The sequence below is a fragment of the Antechinus flavipes genome, chromosome X, assembly GCF_016432865.1.
Source record: "Antechinus flavipes isolate AdamAnt ecotype Samford, QLD, Australia chromosome X, AdamAnt_v2, whole genome shotgun sequence".
Taxonomy (NCBI): Eukaryota; Metazoa; Chordata; class Mammalia; order Dasyuromorphia; family Dasyuridae; genus Antechinus; species Antechinus flavipes.
In genome coordinates, this window is record NC_067404.1 from 44169793 (window position 1) to 44188680 (window position 18888).

Consider the following 18888-nt stretch of genomic DNA (forward strand, 5'->3'; position numbering starts at 1 on the left):
ATTTCTGAGTCAAGGGCCAACTACCTTATTTTTTTAGATGGGGAAACTGAGGCCCCAAGCAAGAAGGGGACTTGCCCAAAGTCAGCCAGCAGTTTTAGCCACTACTATTGTGCTTCCCCATCCAACACTCTATAAAGAAGAAAAGCCTATCTGCCCAGTTCTACTGGGACGTCTTCCATTGTAGAATTCTAAAATCAAGGAGATGCCCTGTGGCTTAAAAATTATTTTAAAAAGCTCATTCTCATGCTGAGATTGCTTTAAGGATGCGCTCAGCATCCCAGCAAGAAATGCTTCCTCTTTGTCTGCCATCTAAGTCTAGGGGGCTGCTCCAGCGAGCGGGGTTATTTCTGGCACGGCCTCCTTTGGCATACATCACTTCAGCCCAACTGGATTGTGCCCTGTGCCAGGGGCGGTTTCTTTATCAAGCTCCATCCAGCTGCAAGGGGGAAGCCTAAGTGGAAACAGGCTGCATAGCGAGAAACCCCTTTCACTCGGTACCTACAACACCAAGGCTGCTGGCAGTCCTCTGCCTCTGCGAGAATGCTGCACTTGCGAGTCCAGTTCCTGGATGATTCCCAGAAGATTTTCATGGTAGATGTAAGTGGCAGTCCCCTTATTGTCCTCCTTGTTTCCGGCGTGACCTAATGGCCATTTGACCACTTTACCTTCATTAGCCAACCTAAGAGGTGATTGTTGTCCCCAGGAAAAACCATTCAAAGATAGTACTTTTGGGGAAAAGGGAGGTTTTATTTAATTTAAAATTGGGTTTGGGGCATTTTTCCATGAAACTCCTCGAGTGAGTACTTTGCTTCCTTGAAGAAGAATAGCTTTTGAGGCATGCTTAACATTTGCGAGTAGGAGCTGTTCCATGATAGAACGGAGACCCTGCTGTGGTGAGGTAGTGAGTTGGCCATCACTGAAAAGAAATCTCTAAGCAAAGACTGGATGATCACTTGGATGGGGCTGCCCTAGAGGGAAGTCTTGTTCTGGCATAGATTGGGCTAAGCTGGCCTCCGAGATCCCTTTCAGCTTGAGGAATCTGTGCTTTCACAGAGTTACCTGTTTAGACTGGGCATCCAAGGGGTAAGTGATGGAATTATTCTCATTGATATCATTCCGTGTCCTTTGTCTAAGCACTAGAGAGAGGATGACACTGGTCATGAAAAGGAGAGGTTCAATCTATTTGCCTCTCCCTGAGGAAAGGTAATCAGAAGAGGAAAGAGTGGAATACATAGAATAAATACAAGGGAGCCTTAGGAAAGAGGAAAAAACCAAGGAGGAAGGTTCAAGTTGAACTGAGCTTTATTTATTGATGCAGTTTTGGACAATTGAAGACGACCAGTCCTTTGAGACGATTTGTATCTTTTTAGGTGTCATTTCCCAATATCATCGGGAAGGGAACATTGTTAAAGCGATATTTATTTTTTTTATAGTAACCTGGTTTGTGAGTCTTAGAAGTTGATGATTCCTAATTGAAATAATAATTATCAGAAAGATAATTTAAAAAATCAAAGATTTCCTAGGATCATACAAAAGGTATATTTTATTTTGAAAACATTAACTCACAACTAATAGAGGCCTATCTTGCAGGTCAGCTGTGTGGGTAACCCCCTTTTAAAATGGGTTTTTCTTTTTATGTGCATCATGTGTTTTCGGTATGATGTCTGCAGTTCCAGGCCTGCCATTTCTCTGTCTCTTCATCGTTTTTATGTGGAAAGACGTCTGGAAAGCCACAGACCTGAACGTTTTCACAGCAAATGACTCCCATCATAGGGTCTAGGCATTTCCTATTCTTTCTGGGAACGTCATTAAAAAGAAAAGGAACTTTTGGGTAGGGGGAAGCTGAGAGGGGAGCAGCCTTTTAAGTATGGAAAGGTGTGGGAGGGGGAGTAGCCTTTTAAGTATGAAGTGGGGGGGGGGGGGGGCTGAGAGGGAGAACAGCTTTTTAAGTATTTTATCCATTTACTGGCTGTGACATGGTCTCGCCTTTCAGGCCCTGAATCGGCGACCTCCACTTTCAGAAAGACCTGCTCTAGGCTAAGTTTTGAATAGACATTTCAGGCAGCTCAAAGCCAGTCTTTTGACATGAAGTGACAAGGAAGCCTGTTGTACAGAAGACATTAGGAGATGGTTAATGGGGAAGCACCTAATATGGGAACTTGTGGGGAAAAGTCACCCATTGCTGTTGCTTTTGATTTGCTCCAGCTCTTGGCTTCGAGTCAGCTATCCTCTTGCAAATGGTGAGGCCTGCTGTTATTTTGGGGTATAATGGGAGAGGCTTGATACCCAGCAATTGGGGTGTCAGCACAGCTGAGGCTGCTGGCATTGTGGGAAGCCAGGCTGTAAGTAGTAATCCTAGCAGGATTCTCATTGCAGGGCTGGGTGTAGCCCTAGTTTTGGTTGGGGGGGGGGGGGAAGAGGGGGAGAAATCAGGAGAGGGAGCATGAAAAGGAAGCATCTTTTAAAGATGCCCAGCCATGGAAAGAACCCTCTAATGAAGTAATGATGAAAGCATATTTTTATAGCACTCAGAGGTTTGAAAAGTTCTTGCAAGTTGCTCATTAATGGCTCCCTATGACGGCCCATTTTATAGATGGGGAAAGAGGTTCAGAAAGGTTGTTACTTACCCAGACTTGTATAGCTACAGTAGTATTTGTGGTGGGATTCAAACCCTTAGATCTCCTTACCCTTATGGGCTTGGCTAGTGGACTCCCTTGGGACTGGAAGCATTGAAGCAAAGACTTTTCCCCCCATACACCTTATCAGGGTGTTCCAGGGGGCATGCCGAAGGCCAGCTCAGCCACACTAGGGTTCTTAGAAAGGCAATATAGTTGAATGAAAAAGACACTGATCTCAGGAAGTAAGAGACCTGGGCTTTAATGCTGATTAGGCCCCTGAAAAGGTCCCTTTCTTTCCTAGAGCTTGAATTTCCTTGTCAATAGAACTGGGGATACTTTTCTGGGTACCTATGAGGAAAGTGCTTTATAAACCGTCAATCACTGCAGTAATCAGAATTGATGTCTTAGTTGTGGTTTGAGGTTTGTGATGCTCTTCCTATGCGTTCTCTCCTTTGGGATGGAGTGGTCAGCATGGACTGCAGCAGCTGCCAAAGCTGGCTGCTGAGGTGAAGATGGGTGGTGGTCTGTGTGAACAGAGGGATGGACTCCGGGGAGGAAGTCCTGGGTCTTTGAGGTTTCGAAGATGAATTTGGTGGTCTCAGCAGCCTGGGAGGATGTCAGTGTCTAGCCTTGTAAAATTATTGGGGGGGGGGGGGGTGTTTTCCTCCTCATGTCCAGAACTCTTAATGTGTTTGTGTGTGATTTTTTTTTTTTTTCTTCCTCATGTCTAGGTCTCCTAAATTGTCCAGAACCCTCCTGTAGTGGGAACAGTCAACATGCATTTATTAAGCACTTATTGTGCACCAGGCACTGGGCTAAAGGCTGAGGATAAAAGTTTAAAATGAGCTTGGATTCTAGCAGGGAAGATAAATACATGCAGCAAAATACAAAATGAACAAGAACATATAGAGAGAATCACAAAGTAGTTAAATACAAGGTTGTTTATGAGGCGGGGGACCAGGAAAGGTTTCCTATAGACAATGATACCCCACCTGCATCTTGAAGAAGGGGATTGGATGAGGCAGGGGTCCATTGCAGGCAAAGGTACAGGGATGGGAGATGGAGCGGCATGACACAGGAACAGAGAGAAGGCCTTTTTGGGGAGATTAGTGTGTGGGAGGAGAAACAGTGTCTAATGAGCCTGGAAAGGTAGGTTGGGACAGATTATAGAAGGCTTTAAAAGCTCTACAGAAGAGTTGATCTTTTATCTTGCAAACACCAGGAAGCCCCTGGAGTTGATTGAGTAGGGGAGTGACAAAGATAGAAATATTTCCATCAGCCCCTCTCCTGACTAAGATGCACCAGTCAGGCTGTGGGCTCAAAGCACTAATCACAATGTGGGTGCTCGGTACCAGCAAGTACCCAGCTGAGCATTGAGGGAAGAGCAAACTTTGTTCAGTGCATAAATAGCAGGGAGTCAGCTAATGCAAGCCCCCACAAATAATTAAACCTCAGCACTTCAAGTAGAAAGGTATTGGCAACACTGGCACTGGAAGGGTGTAAATAGCTACAAGATAGTTCAGGGGCCCTTACGGGCCAACTTTTTAGTACAAGTTGCTAATGATTTGTACATCCTTCTCCCCTTTTCCCCATAAATTTCCCTGCCTTTGCAGATTAAAATGTGCCTCTCCTTCCCTCCTAGTCCACGTATATTGAAGTGTTTTGAAGAGGCGGACAGTATGGTATAATCAGAGCCCTAAGTAAGAAGGGAGGGGTGGTAGATTTGCTTGGTGGAGGATGCCCCTAGGTACTTCAGGCCCCAGCCCCTGCCTGCCCTGAGTGCTTGAGGAGAAGAGGGACCTTGGAAGAGTTTTACCGTGCAGCAGGATGAGGTCAGCTGAAGCCAAGTGCAAGAGGATGGCCATAAGAACCTGTTCACTTGACTCTGGTAACAGCTTGGGTAGAGAGGGGACAGTTGCCCAGGCCTGGCAGTCGGAAAACTTGAGGTCTATAGCCCACTCTGCTACCTAGTAATTTTGTGGTCTCCTACAGATCCCTTCCCTTCTTGGAGTCGCCTATAAAATGAAGTGATGGCAATTCTAAAATGCTAGAGCTGAAGTTATAAAGACACTGATCTTTACAGATGAGGAAACTCAAGGAGGTCCAGAGAGGGAAAAGGGCATTTCCAAAGTTGCACAGTAACTGATTGCTGACTCATAATCTATCCATATTTCTATCATCTTGATAATTAAGGGACCTGGTAGCGAGATGACCAAGTTTACCCTGTGAATTGATGACAGTCCTATGTGAAAGATGTGGTTGGGTAGCACAGGCTACCGCGGGATACAGGAGTCAGAAAGAACAGAGTTAAAATCTCGCCTCAGAGAATTGTTAGCTGTGTTATCCTGGTCAAATCTCTGAATCTTTGCTTGCTTCAGTTTCCTCATCTGTAATGTAGTAAGATAATACATGAGAAATGCCTTGTAAGCCTTAAAGTGCTACATATATATTAGCTCTTGTGTAGATGAAACTAATAAGTAAGTAACAAGCATTTATTAAGCACCTCCTATGCCAGCCATTAGGAGTACAAATAAAACAAATGAAACAATTCCTACTTGTAAGGAGCTTTTATATTCTAATGGAGAAGACAAATCCATATCTGAGCAGAGACAGAATAGATACAAATAAAATGACAAGCTCTGTGTCATTGAATACTTAGTAGTTTGGGACAAAGGACACTGGCAATTGAAAGAGGAGAAAGATCCTCGAGAAAGTGGTGATTGAGCTACTTCTTGAAAGAAAAAATCAGTCTTTGGAGGCAGAGGTGAGGAAGGGAAAATATTACAGAGAAGGAGAATGGTCTGTGAGAGATGGAATATAGAGAGTGTGTGTTTCACACACACATGCATGCATATATAACAAGAGGCCAGTTTTACAAGCTTTCAGAGTAAAGGTTGGACAGTGTCCACTGAGATAGGAAATATAGGTTGGAGCCAAATTGTAAAGAATTTACAAAAACTAAATCAGAGTTGATATTTTATTTGGGGGATAAGAGGGAGTCATTGAAGTTTGAGTAGGGGAATGAATGACATGATCATATGAGGAAGATCACTGGCAGCAATGTGTAGGATGGACTAGCTAGTTGGTCACTGATGAGTGACTTGAGGCAGGAAGACTAGTGGACATTATTGCATGTGAGAAGTGATGAGGATCTGAACTAAGGGGGCTAAGCTGTGTGAATAGACCCTAGTGGATGCCAGAGATAGTGAGAAAGGAGAACAAGATTTGGCAACTGATTGGGTATGTGGGGCAAAAAGGAGTGAGGAATAGAGGATAATGATGAGATCGTCAACCTGAGAAGGATGGTGGTGTTTCTGACAGAACTGGGGAAGTTGGGAAGAAGGGAGGGCTTAAGGGGGGAAAGATAGTGAGTCCAATTTTAGACTTGTTGAGTCTAAAATGTCTCTGGGGCATCCAATTTAAAAATACCCAATAAGTAATTGGTAATGGGGGACCACAGCTCAGGAGAGAGACTGATGTTGTTTTCATGGAGATGACCTGATGAGCCCAATGAGAACTTATTTGGGGGGTAGGGGGAGTAAGTGGAACCAGGAAAGAACTTTGAGGAACAATTAGAGTTGCATGGCATGACATGGATGGTGAGGCAGCAAACGAGATGGAGAGAGAGGAGTCAGGCAGATAAGGAACAGAACCAGGGGGGAGTAGTCTCATAAAGACCCAGAGAGGAGCCAGGAAGAGAAGGGCGTCACCAGTGCCAAATGGAGCAGACATGTTGAAAAGGATAAGAACTGGCAAGAGCTAATTAAAAGGTCATTTGTGATTAGTGAGAGGAAGATAGAAGCTAGTGAAGTTGATTTTTTTTTTTTCCTCCTCCCAAGGATGCGAAGATCAACAGGAGTTTTATACAATATCCACATGGCTACTGAAGGCAGTAGGGAGAGAACCAGTAGGTAATGAAAAGGAAGATGAGTGAGGATGATTCTCTGCTAGAGAAGACAGCTGGGAATGGATGCACTGTCTACATGGAGACATTGGACCATTGCCTCTTTGGCAGATTCTAGGAGGATGGGAGAGAGTGGGAGGAATCAGCCAAAGGGTTTTGAGATGAAAGGGAAATAATGAAGATTTATTTTCCAAATCCCAGAAGACTTATCCAATTCACTCCCAAAAGGGCATGGTCTCAGGCAATTAGGAGAACTTCCTGTATTTCCCCACTGTACTGTATAATAAACACCTGGAATCATTATCTTCAGTCCCGAGCATATGTTGAAAATATAAACAGGTTCAAGAAAGGCTTAAGGAAATTTCTGAATGGCAAACTTCAAATGATTCCCAAAAGAAGATTAGGGAGGATTGGGTATCTGGATACTGTGCTGGACCCAATGGGGGTGTTTTTGAAGTTTGTCTCTCTAAAATAGTTGCTGAAGTACAAGGCCGCCAGGATGAGATGACCTCAGGAGTCCTTTCCATTTCAGACATTCACTGTTTTGCTCATTCAGTTGACAAACCGTTAAGCCCCTTCTATATGCAGAGCCCTATGCTAAGTACTGGGAAAGATACAAAGTTGAGATGGAAATTCTGGTCTAGTCAGGGGATTAGCCACATGAATATTTGGTTTCTCTGAACGGAAGATGCAGTCAGTGAAATGGAAAGAACACAAGGTTTGGAGTTCGGAGGTCTTGATTGAAATCCTCCGACTTACTATATATGTGATCTAGAGCAAGTCACTTAATCTCCCTGGCTCTTAGTTTCCTTGTTTGTTAAATGGAGTTGGACTGGGCGAGCCTCTAAAAGCCTCCTAAGTTTACTATATTATGAGTCTAAGTCGGATTATCTACTGGCCTCTGATATCTGTTGCTGTGTCGTGCCAATGCCCGGAGAACAGATGAGGTGTTAAGAAGTCCTGTCCCCTGGTTTGTGGCAGGCCTTCCACTGTAATGTGAATTGAGATCCAAGGGAAAAGGGGAATGGGACCAGGAGCTCAAATAATAGCCAGATAATCAATTTCAAAGAAGAACAAAGAATTTAAAAGATTGGGTACCAGCCAGGAAGTCAGGTAGGAATTAGTGAAGGCACCGGCAAACCAAGGATCAGAGGCCCGATTGGAAGAGCTGGGTGATGAGAGACACCAGGATGGAGGAGAGGACTCCTGAATAACAGGCAACCAAAATGAAGCTTGATACCGAGCCAAAGGCTTTGCACAACAGGGACTTTGAAACTAATTCCTGCCCAAGGCAGGCACTACTTTCCAAATGGGGGTTGGGAGAGAGACTGTGGTTCCTGACGGCTAGAATGGCATTGATTCGTCACGTGACCTGTTCTTTCCCAAGGAGTATGGAGTGCTGTGGTTCATTTAATCCTATACTTAGATCCTAAAATACACGTGATTCCAAAGGGTGCTGAAGCCCTTCTCTCTTCTGCCCCAATCCCATTATAGTTTGTTATACGTTCCTAAGGATTTCTTTAAAAATGGGTTTTCTGTTCATTCAGTACAAATTTTCTATGCTAACCTTAATAGATTTGCATTCTTGGTTCCCTGTGCGGCTGAACTTTTCAAAAGTGTTATGTCTTGATGATTCCCTTTGAGAGTTTTCAGCAGCCCCTCAGAATTGAGCAGCTTCTAGCTGCTGACATTTCACTGCCTTATGAGGCCGGCTGGGGATGACCAGCTGTTCACATTCCTGGCAAGGAGGGCTAATGGAAGGAGGGAAGGGTACACGAGGAGGAGGGGAGAAGGAACAGCCAAACTAGTGGGATAAGCAATGGGAGGTAAAGGGATAGAATACAACTGCTGAAAATACAGGGACTGGCTTGCCTACTTGTGTTTTTATATTGCTTTGGAACACAGTAAGCACTTAATAGATGCTACATTGATCATCTGTCTAGCAATCATATATCTAGCTGTCATTTATCCACCTATTAGATTTGGGAAATAAAGGATCGGGGCTGAGGTGGAGAAGCTGGGCAACAAGAGTCCAGATTTAAGGAGAAGAGCCAGCCAGCCCTCCGTTTAACTATCCACAAATTATAAAGTTAGAAGAGTGGGGAAGAATGTAAAGAAAATAGGGTGAACTCCAAAGAAAGAACTTGGGAAGCATTTCTTGTCTCTGGCTCGCTCCCCTGTCCCAATATTATCCCTTTGTTTCAGTTATCTTGGGATAACAAAAAGTATACTGTTTCATACTTTTAGTATGGTGGTCGAGACTTTTTCCTCTGCAAAGTGAAGGAAGCTAGTTATTTTCTGCTCTGGCCTTTCTATGTCATGGAAAAGAATGGTTGGATGCCTTTATATTCATGCATTGATGCAAATATGTTTTGCTTCTTCAGAGAAGAATTCTAGCTCCCAGTTGCAGGCTGTGGCTGCACATCAAGCTCACATGGTTTTGGTGCTAGAGCATTCATAGAAACAAACAATTCTAATTGTTTTAATTACCCCAAGTAGCTAGCAATTTCCAGAAGACTTGGGAGCACTGTCTTGAGAAAGCTATTATTACACTGTCACTTTTCAGGTCTTTTGGATACAGGCATGGTAATTGCATCCCCTCCCCCCCCCAAAAAAAAAAAATAAGGCTGGGTTGTTCTTCCCAGTTTTATACAATATCCATGCGGCTCCCCTAAGCAGGAGTCTCAGATTTAGTGAGACCTTCCTGGGAAGCCTTAGTGGGCCAGCAGCATGGGGAAAGTAAGTAAAAGCTTGCCTACCCTGAGAAGTAACAGCTATTATGTTAACATACCTGAGAAGGCAACATTTCTTCTTTGGTAAATTATATAGAAGGAACTTTAGATTTGGAGTCAAGTCATTTAACCCCAATCGCCTTGCCAAAAAAAAAACCCCAAAACCAAAAAAACAAACAAACTACAGCAAGAAATGCATGGAGATGAGCAATGAGAGGTCACATTTAAGAAAGTTTCCCACTGAAAACAGGGACACTAATACACTGTTGGTGGAATTGTGAATACATCCAGCCATTCTAGAGAGCAATCTGGAACTATGCTCAAAAAGTTATCAAACTGTGCATACCCTTTGATCCAGCAGTGTTACTACTGGGCTTATACCCCAAAGAGATACTAAAGAAGGGAAAGAGACCTGTAGGTGCCAAAATCTTTGTGGCAGCCCTGTTTGTAGTGGCTAGAAACTGGAAAATGAATGGATGCCCATCCATTGGAGAATGGCTGGGTAAATTGTGGTATATGAATGTTATGGAATATTATTGTTCTGTAAGAAATGACCAGCAGGAGGAATACAGAGAGGCTTGCAGAGACATGAACTGATGCTGAGTGAAATGAGCAGAACCAGGAGATCATTGTACACTTCAACAACAATACTGTTTGAGGATGTATTCTGATGGAAGTGGATTTCTTCAACAAAGAGAAGCTCTAATTCAGTTTCACTTGATCAATGATGGACAGAAGCAGCTACACCCAGAGGAAGAACACTGGGAAATGAATGTAAATGTAAACTGTTTGCATTTTGGTTTTTCTTCCTGGGTTATTTTTACCTCCTGAATCCAATTCTCCCTGTGCAACAAGAGAACTGTTCGATTTTGTGCACATATATGGTATCTAGGATATACTGTGACATATTTAACACGTATAGGACTGCTTGCCATCTGGGGGAGGGGGTGGAGGGAGGGAGGGGAAAAGTCAGAACAGAAGTGAGTGCAAGGGATAATGTTGTAAAAAATTACTCAGGCATGGGTTCTGCCAATAAAAAGTTATAATTATAAAAAAAAAAAAAGAGAGAAAGAAAGTTTCCCACTAATTATCTGAATTCTAGAACGTGTGCAAGGGAATAATGCAAAGTCAAGTGGGATTAAAGAGGCTGGAGCTGGATTGTGGCTGGCCAAGGAGCTTGTCCTAAAGGTAGAAGGATGTGGCCTAGTTTGTGCTTTTAGGAAGATTATGACAGCACCTGCATAGAGGATGGATTGGAGACGAAAGAGGCTACAGTCATTGAGAACAAGTAGGAAGAAATGGCATGGGAGTGCGCATTTAGGGTTAGAGTCGGGAGGCGCACATTTAGGGTTAGGGTTAGAGTCGGGTTAGAGGGGAGTAAAGAGAATAGGAAGGTGGCAATGCTGTGGACAAAACAACAACAGCTTGTTAGAACTGATTGAAGATGGGTAAGAAGGAATCGAGCATGCCAGGCTGCAAAATTGGGAACTTGGTGGTATCCTCAACACAAATGGACACTTGGGAGGTAGGGACAGAATATACTGACCCTCATGCCTAGAATGCTCTCCTTCAACTCTACTTCTTAGATTTCCCAGCTCCCTTGGTGTGTTACTGTCATGGGACCTTTCCCTTTAGCCTCCTGGAATTATTTGGTATTTACTTTGTATGGATTTGTGTGTGTGTGTGTGTGTGCGTGCGTGCACATTTCCCATCATAAAATATAAACCCTGAGAGCAGGGACTATTTATTTTTGCCTGTGTCTTCCCAGACCCTTGCCCAGGACCTGACTTTTAAGATCATAGATCTGGAGGTAGAAGGGACTTGGAAATCATGTAATCTCATTCCTTCACTTAACAGATGAGGAAAAGGGGGAGTCCAGATGTTAAATGCCTTGCCCAAGGACATACAGATAATAAATGGCAGAGCCAGGTTTTGAACTTGGCTCTTATAGAGACAACTGTCTTGAGTTCTTTGAGTACTTGAGTACTATGCTGTATCCTTTTAGCAGGTAATTAATAAATGATTTTTGATTGATGTGATTGACTACAGATCAAAAGTGCTTTGTGAGAGGATTGTGCAGATACTGAGTTTACTTATTTGTGCTGCTACTGCTGCTATCCAGCTTGGCAAGTGCGTTTACTGTAGTTGGGGTAAATGAATGAATGAATGAAAGAGAACATATCGGTGCTTACTGTATGCTAAATAGGGATACAAGTAGAAAAAGTGAGATAGTCCTTGCTCTCAAGGAGCTCACACTTTAATCCGGGAAGATGAGACTTAACAAAAGTGAGCTGTAGGGTAGATGGAAAGTTCCTGAAGTCTTCAGGGAGTAGTCGCTGGGCAGATACCAAGGCCCAAGGGGGGTTGGGGTTGTAACACATGTCAGATGACAACGCTGAGGTCTGGAAGCCTAGAAGCAGGACAGGTGGTGAAAGTTCTTCAACTTCAAAATTCAAAGGCATGGTAGGTCATTAAACATGGCTTTCTATCTCCCTGGAAGAAACAGAGTTTGGCACTTCCAAATTACCCAGATGGCATGAGTAAATCAAGCAACCTATGGATGAGGTCTGGGCAGCCCAAGGATGGGATAAGGAGGAAAAAGCAAAATGGTGCTCTTCCACCACCTAGTTTGCCCTACACCCTTCTGGGTGGCTTGGTGCTGAAGGGAGGGGTTGAAAGGAAGGCAAAGGGATTACATGGGACTGTGGTTCGTTTGTAGCGGCAAATCATCTTGGCAGCCTCATGGATATGGATACCATACACACAAACTATCATTTATCCTGACTAAATGTATTTTTTGTTTTGTTTATATGCTTGGAATATGAGTAGCAGCAGTGTGACCATTAGATGGGGGCTCTTAAGCTGTAGATTAGATTGGTTGATTACCCTAGAAGCATTTTGAACCAAAGAAGTAGCGCCAAGGTGGGAGGTGAGGTGGGGTTTGCCCTAGCTTCTGGCAGACTTGTCAAGGATAACTTAGGAATTTGTATAAGACTGTTTTGGAGTATTAGGTCAAGCTAAGGCTAACTTTTCTAGCAGTGAAGGAAACCACTAAAAGGATTTTTTTGGGTTTATTTTAGGATTTTTTTTGTTGTTGTTTATATATTGGTAAGTGTCTAAAAAAAGCTGCCACCTCCCAAAGCAAATTATGAGTTCTAATATTCCCAAACAATTCCCATACTTTCCAGTCTTTTGGAAGAAGGACAGAGTTGATGTAAACTCAGCATTAGGTGTTGGAGTGCTTGAAAGTATCTTCAAGATATATTGGAGAACTTCTCTCATTCTTGGAGCAATGACTGGTAGACAGTGTCCCCTTGGAGGTTGCAATTTACTATGTCAAATTGATTCTCTTTCCCAGATCTAGCCTTGTTTCTGACCGTTTCTCTGTCTTCTTCCCCTTCCCCCATTGCTCTACCAGCTGTTCTTTTTGCTCTGTCAGAAACTCTTATACTATCAACTTTCCTTCTTGTATCTCCAACTTCCACTGCTACAGCCAATCTCAGTGAGGGGAGAAAGAGAGAGATTGGTTTCCCTTTTTCCTTTTACATGGAGCCCACTGACAGCTACTGGCTTTCTAGGGGGAAGCACAACCTTCTGGGAGATGTAGTTCCTGATATCTCCACCCTGGAACTATTCTCTTGCTTCAACAAAAATCCATATGAGAAATGAAAATAAGAGGCAAGAAGAAAAACTGGGAAAGTTGAGAATGGGGAGGGGGAGAGCATTTAGGAGTTATCGTCGGCATCAATTTGGAGCAATGACAAAAATCTTGGATGGGAGAGGCAGGTGACCCGGCTTTGACCTTGGACAACCCATTGAAACTCTCTGAGCCTCTGCTTTCCCTGTAGGATAAGACTCTTGCCTGTGCTTTCTCCTTTCCAGGGTTGTTTTGAACTCTAATTATAGCTCTAGAGAAATGGAAGCCGCCATCATGATTCCAACTGCATCCCTGACAAGCCCTGTGTTATTTATGGTATGAAAGCAACCCTTAAACATCACAAGCTTCCAGGGCCACAACCCTGAGCCTCTGCCTTAACTAGAGGCTTTCAGCCTATCAACATGCAGCCAATTTTCCCATCATGCTCCTCACCAAGCTCCCCTGGACTTTAGAACGTTTGCTGCCAAGCCTCAGGCTTAGCCAAACTCAGCTGGAAGAATATAGCCTCAAAGTTCCCTGTCAGTTTGGACTTGGGTCTGGCAAGGGCTTTGCTGGAAAAATGGGTGACCTTGGCTTATATTATGGTGACTGCTGTATACAATTAAAATAACTCTTGACAGATATTCATTAAGCACCTATTGTATGCGAAGCCCCATGCTAGGTACAGGGGATACACAAGCAGTTCTGGTCTTCATGGAACTTTCACTCTTGGGAGTTGCCTGGAATAATAACGGGAAGAAAGCGCTCCAAATTTTGGGAAGCATTTACGTGCATTAGACCTTTTGAGTTTTCCAACACTCTTGAAAAGTCGGTGTTCTTAGTAGCCTAATTTTACAGATGAGGAATCTGAGATTCAGTAAAGTTCAATGTTTTGTTCAGGAATACAAAGCTGATAATTAATAGATTGCATGGAGCATGTTCATCTCTTGAAAAATCCCTCAACAGCAACCCCACAAATGGGTCTTCGTATTTCTTGTTTATTCTGTGTGGCCATGGCCAAATTGAGCTGTGCCAAACCCTCAGGAGACTATAACTGTTGATCCATCTCTTTGTCCTGCTTTAGCAAAAGTCCTCCGGGAAAGCATTGTTCAACCTGAGCTGCTGTCACCTTAACTTGGCTGAGAAAGAATATTTTGGATTGGAATTCCGGAGTCAGTCAGGAAACAATGTAAGTTGGTTTGGTGCCAATGTTCTTGGGGGCAAAGCCCCATCTGGACTTGAGATTTGAGTCGGCTAAGGGCCAGTAACAATGGGGAGAAGTGGTCACACCAACATGGGATGTTGATTTCTACTCCTTGCTGTCCCTGAAACTGTATCTACCCTCAACAAGTAGAAATTGGATTCAGGTCTATTCAACAGGTAGCCATTAATTTGTGAGGGGCAGAGAGATGGTGCTGTAGTGGATAGAGCACTGCCCCTGGAGAGAGCCTAAGAGAACCTAAGTTCAAATCCAGTCTCAGATATTTAAATAACACTTCCTAGCTGTGTAACCTTGGGTGAGTCACTTAACCCCAATTGTCTTACCAAAAACAAACAAACAAACAAAAAAAGGTAGCTATTAGTAGGATTCCTTTCTTCTTTCCTCTTGCTCAGAGATGGTATTATTTATGTGCTAAAACCTACTTCTTTTCTGTCTGTGGGAGAGAGGGAATTTGTCAAGTCTCCCTGGTAAGCTAAGCTTGACCTGTAGCTAAGCCCTCACAATCCCCATTTCCCTTCCTGGTCTGAACCTATCCCATTGACTCCTAAGCGAAAGAGGAGATAGTCTTCCTTCGTACCCCCAGCCCCAGGCTTGACTCTTTGCCAAGTTTTCCCAGTTGGGGTCACTGATGGGCATCTTTACCATCTGGCCACTTTACCCTGGAGGCTTATGTTCATTCATTAAATGCTGCCATTTATAGGTCATAGGTTTTAATTGGAAACCAAATTGCTTTCATTATTCATCTGTGGCAACTCAGGAAATGAGTCTCTGCCACCTCTTTGTAATCGATATGGAAGCAAGGGAGTAGTAATTCTGAGAGGTTGGACCTATGATCAGGAGGCTTTTCTTACAATGTTTATCATCAGGGAGAGGACAAAAGAGGCAGGCAAGGTTGGGAACTTTGTGTCACCTTTTGGACACTGACCAATCTCAAACTTCCTTTTAAATCCAAAGTGCCAAGCTAATGATAGGCTAATTATTGACTCTGTGTGTGTGTGTGTGTGTGTGTGTGTGATGTACCTGAACTATGCTTTAGCCACCTTTTTAATTCCTGCCCTTACAGGTTTGGTTGGAACTTCTAAAGCCTATAACAAAACAAGTTAAAAGTAAGTGTCTTAACATTTGACAACTACTTTGCAGGTGGGACATGGGGGAAATCGGCAACAACAGAAGAACTGGGTTTGCATCGCAATTCTGCTATGTAGTTGCTCTGTGCTGTGGGCAAGTTGGTTTGAGCTTTCTGGTCCTTACTTTTTTTTTATATAAAGAGACCAGATTTCCAACAGGTGATCTCTCAGGCCTCTTCAGGTCTGCCTGGTGTCTAGGTCAGGGGGCTGAGCAGAAAAAGAGAGGAAGCCAGGGCCTGAGGTTTCCCAGAAAGCAGCAGGTAAGATCCTGGAATATGAGGTGAGAGGAAGAGAATGAGAGTGAGATTAGTTTCAGGGTTAGGGAGGACTCCTTGAGGAGACCTGGTTGAAAATGGATAAGAGCAGGAGGGGATAAGTGATGGCAAACAGTCTCTGCTATTGTCCCTGCCTCCCTCCTGGAGCTTAGTTTCCTCCTCTTCAAGATTGAAGGCGCTAGATTAGGCGACCAAGCTCTAAATCCTGTGAGCCCATGACTTTAAACCATCTCAGTGACCAGATCCAATTGCCCAAGTCCCTGATGTGTAAATGAGTGCTCTTACTGAAGTCTCTGAGGCATCAGGTGGGTTTTATGGAAACCTGTGCTATTTGGCCTGCACTGGGCTAGGTGTGTGAGAAGCCTGAGAGCTATATTCAAATGCTCTGCCAGTTTGCAGCTCCTTGAACCTGAATGGGACCCAGCTGTCCTACTGAAAATCCATTTGCCCTTTGCTTGAAGAGGTTTGGATTGTAGACAGTGGAAGAATGGACCCTGAGGTCAGGTCAAAGCCATCCTGTCTTCCTGTTAGATTCAGAAATCAGAAATTTGCTGGAGAGATGGCTCCCTCGCTTCTCCACACACTTGCGTCCTCCAGGCAGCGAGCTGGTCCTTATTTCTGAATGCCAGAGAACTCTGGAGGCAGACCATCTTATTTCATCTGCCATAAATACTGTGAGCCCCACAGAGTTGACCTGGCAATTGTTGGCTCTCTGAGCAATGTGTGCACTTGTGCTTTTCGTGGAATTGGGGCATCTCAGAGACATCAGCAACCTCAGGGAACATCCAGTCCAGCTCCCTTAGGAGGAAGAATTCTTCTATCTCCCTTTCTCCTTACAATATCCCTCACAAATGGTAAGAATTTAGGAACTCTTAAGATTTAGACTCCCCAAATCGAGAGCAGATTGGCCTACTACTGTGTTTTCTGGGACCATGAGCTAGCTGTGGAAACATCAAGTAACTCCCCCATGTCACTTTTGAGATGCTGGTTGTTTTTGGCAATGAAAAATTCTTACAGATTTCTAAATTGTAGTGATAGCCTTAATCTTGAGTGTTATCCATACTTGTGTTTTATCCTTTAGCTTAAGGAATGGGGTGTTGGGGAGTGGGCCAAGGGAGAGGGTAGGCACATGAATCTCATTTAACGAATTGGGTAGCAAACCTCAATGCACTAGTATTTCTGCGAACGTGACGCTTTCTACCCCGTTCCACCATCATTCCCAAGTTAAACTCTACCATATCCTCTTTGGGGCAAGGACACAGTGCTTAAGAAAAGAGGAAATTCAGCTTAGCCCAAAGAATATTTTAAAAAAGGAAAGAGCGTCCCAATTCTAATGTGGAGTCCAGGATGTGAGCTGCCATTAGCCTGTCTTCATTTTGTCTCTTGATAGTACTGGTCTAGTAGGTAAAACAGGTGAACCTAATAGATGTAGTTCACTTTGGTTTCAGCAAACATTGGACAGAGTCTCTCCTGCTGTTTCAGCGCGAAAGATGGGGAGATAGATGTGGGCTAGATGAGAGTCCAGGGACGTTGATTTGGAATTGCTTGAGCGGACGGACCCAGAGAGTGAGCGATCGTTAAAGTTTGGTGCCAATTTGGAGAGGTCTCTGGGCATTTGTGCTCAACACCTTTATTCCCTACTTTGGTTAATCACTTGGATGAAAGCTTAGATAACATACCTGCCTGACTTTGAGGGAGCACCCTACTAGGAAGGATAGTCTAGTTTGCCAACTGGATACAGATAATGGCTAATAATTACAGCTAACATTTGCATAGCACTTACTGTGTACTAGGCATTATCCTAAGTGCTTTACTTACCTCATCAAATTCTTATCTCCTTTGACCTTCACAACAGCCCTGGGAGATAGGTGCTGTAATTACCCCCATTTTACAGTTGAGGAACTGAGGTAAATAGAGGTTAATTAACTCATTCAGGGTACCACAGTTAGGTCAGAGGCCAAATTTGAATTCAGGTCCACCTGACTTCAGGCCTGGTGCTCTATCCACAGTACTAACTAGTGGCCCACAAAAGATTTCAGGCTCCAATTATGAGCCAAACCGAATAAATGATATTCACAAAGATAGAAGTCAAATTCAGCATGTGTTCCAACAGTCAACTTGAATAATGTACAGTTTAGAAGGTGGGGCCAAAAAAAAATCTGGGGGTTTCAGTGGACCACAGGCTGACTAAGTCTGCAGTGTTGAATGGAAGCCAAAAAAGGGGCTGATGCTATCTCAACATTTCCAGGATGAGGGAAATGATTGGCTCTGCTGTACTTTTGCTCTGGTCTGGCTTCACCTGGAGATGTTGAGTCATGAGCACCATGTTTCAGGAAAGATGTAGCCAACCTAGAGTGTGTTGAGAACAGGATGACCAGGTTGATGAAAAGCCTTATGATCCTGCGGCATAGGTTGCTGAGTGGAAGGAATTAGGATTGTTTAGTCTAAAGAAAAGACAAGACTTAGAGGGGATATGGTCACGTGACCTTTTGGAGTATTTGAAGGCCTTTGGCTCCAGAGAGGGAAGTCAGGAATGATGTGAGGATGCTGGAGAAAGAAAGAGAGATTGATGTAAGGAAATAGCCTCTAATCAGAGCTTGAAGGAGTAGATTCCCCTTATCTAGCAGAGGCTACTAGGGGTCCTCAAACTACGGCCTGCGGGCCAGATGTGGCAGCTGAGGACATTTATCCCCCTCACCCAGGGCTATGAAGTTTATTTAAAGAACCACAAAACAAAGTTTTTGTTTTTACTATAGTCCAGCCCTCCAACAGTCTGAGGGACAGTGAACTGGCCCCCTATTTAAGAAGTTTGAGGACCCCTGGCGCTAGACGATTAGTTATTGTGGATGTTACCATAGGAGATTCTTGCTCAGCTACCAGTTGGACTCAGAAATCCCTTCTAGTTCTTGGACGCTCCGTTTCTGACTTCTTAACCTTAATCTAGTCATCAAACATTTATTAAGCACCGTGTTCAGCTCTTGGGGAAATATAACATCGAGCTAATTCGATTGTTAAGTTTCGAGTGAGTACAGCATAGTCGTGTGCCTGCCCTCTTGGAACTCCTGTCTTGATTAGAATTTGACCTGAGTGAAATCTAAAAAGGAGAAAACTGCTGAATTGGGGAGGGCTTGGTGGGGGAGAATGGACAATAATTATGTATAGATATCTAAGTGTTCTTGATTGGCATTTAAATTAAACTTATGAAGATGTTGTGTTTTAAGACCCTAAGGAGATTCTTTTCAAATTTATGGTGAAATTTTTCCCAGTGGATCCTGGACACCTGAGAGATGAGCTGACAAGGTATTTATTATATGTATTCGCTCATGTGTGCTGATGTCATTGTATGAATGGAAGACTTGGAGTTAGTCACTAG

General features: G+C 43.7%; 1 protein-coding gene across 1 annotated transcript in view; it reads left to right on the plus strand.

Annotated features, from left to right (window-relative positions):
- Nucleotides 1–540: 540 nt before the first annotated feature.
- Nucleotides 541–18888, plus strand: part of FRMD7 (FERM domain containing 7) — a 40849-nt gene continuing 22501 nt past the window's right edge. The window contains exons 1-4 of the mRNA XM_051969154.1: nucleotides 541–597; nucleotides 13976–14080; nucleotides 15177–15219; nucleotides 18737–18815. Of these exons, the coding sequence (XP_051825114.1) occupies nucleotides 541–597; nucleotides 13976–14080; nucleotides 15177–15219; nucleotides 18737–18815 (284 nt within the window). The remainder of the gene's footprint in view (nucleotides 598–13975; nucleotides 14081–15176; nucleotides 15220–18736; nucleotides 18816–18888) is intronic.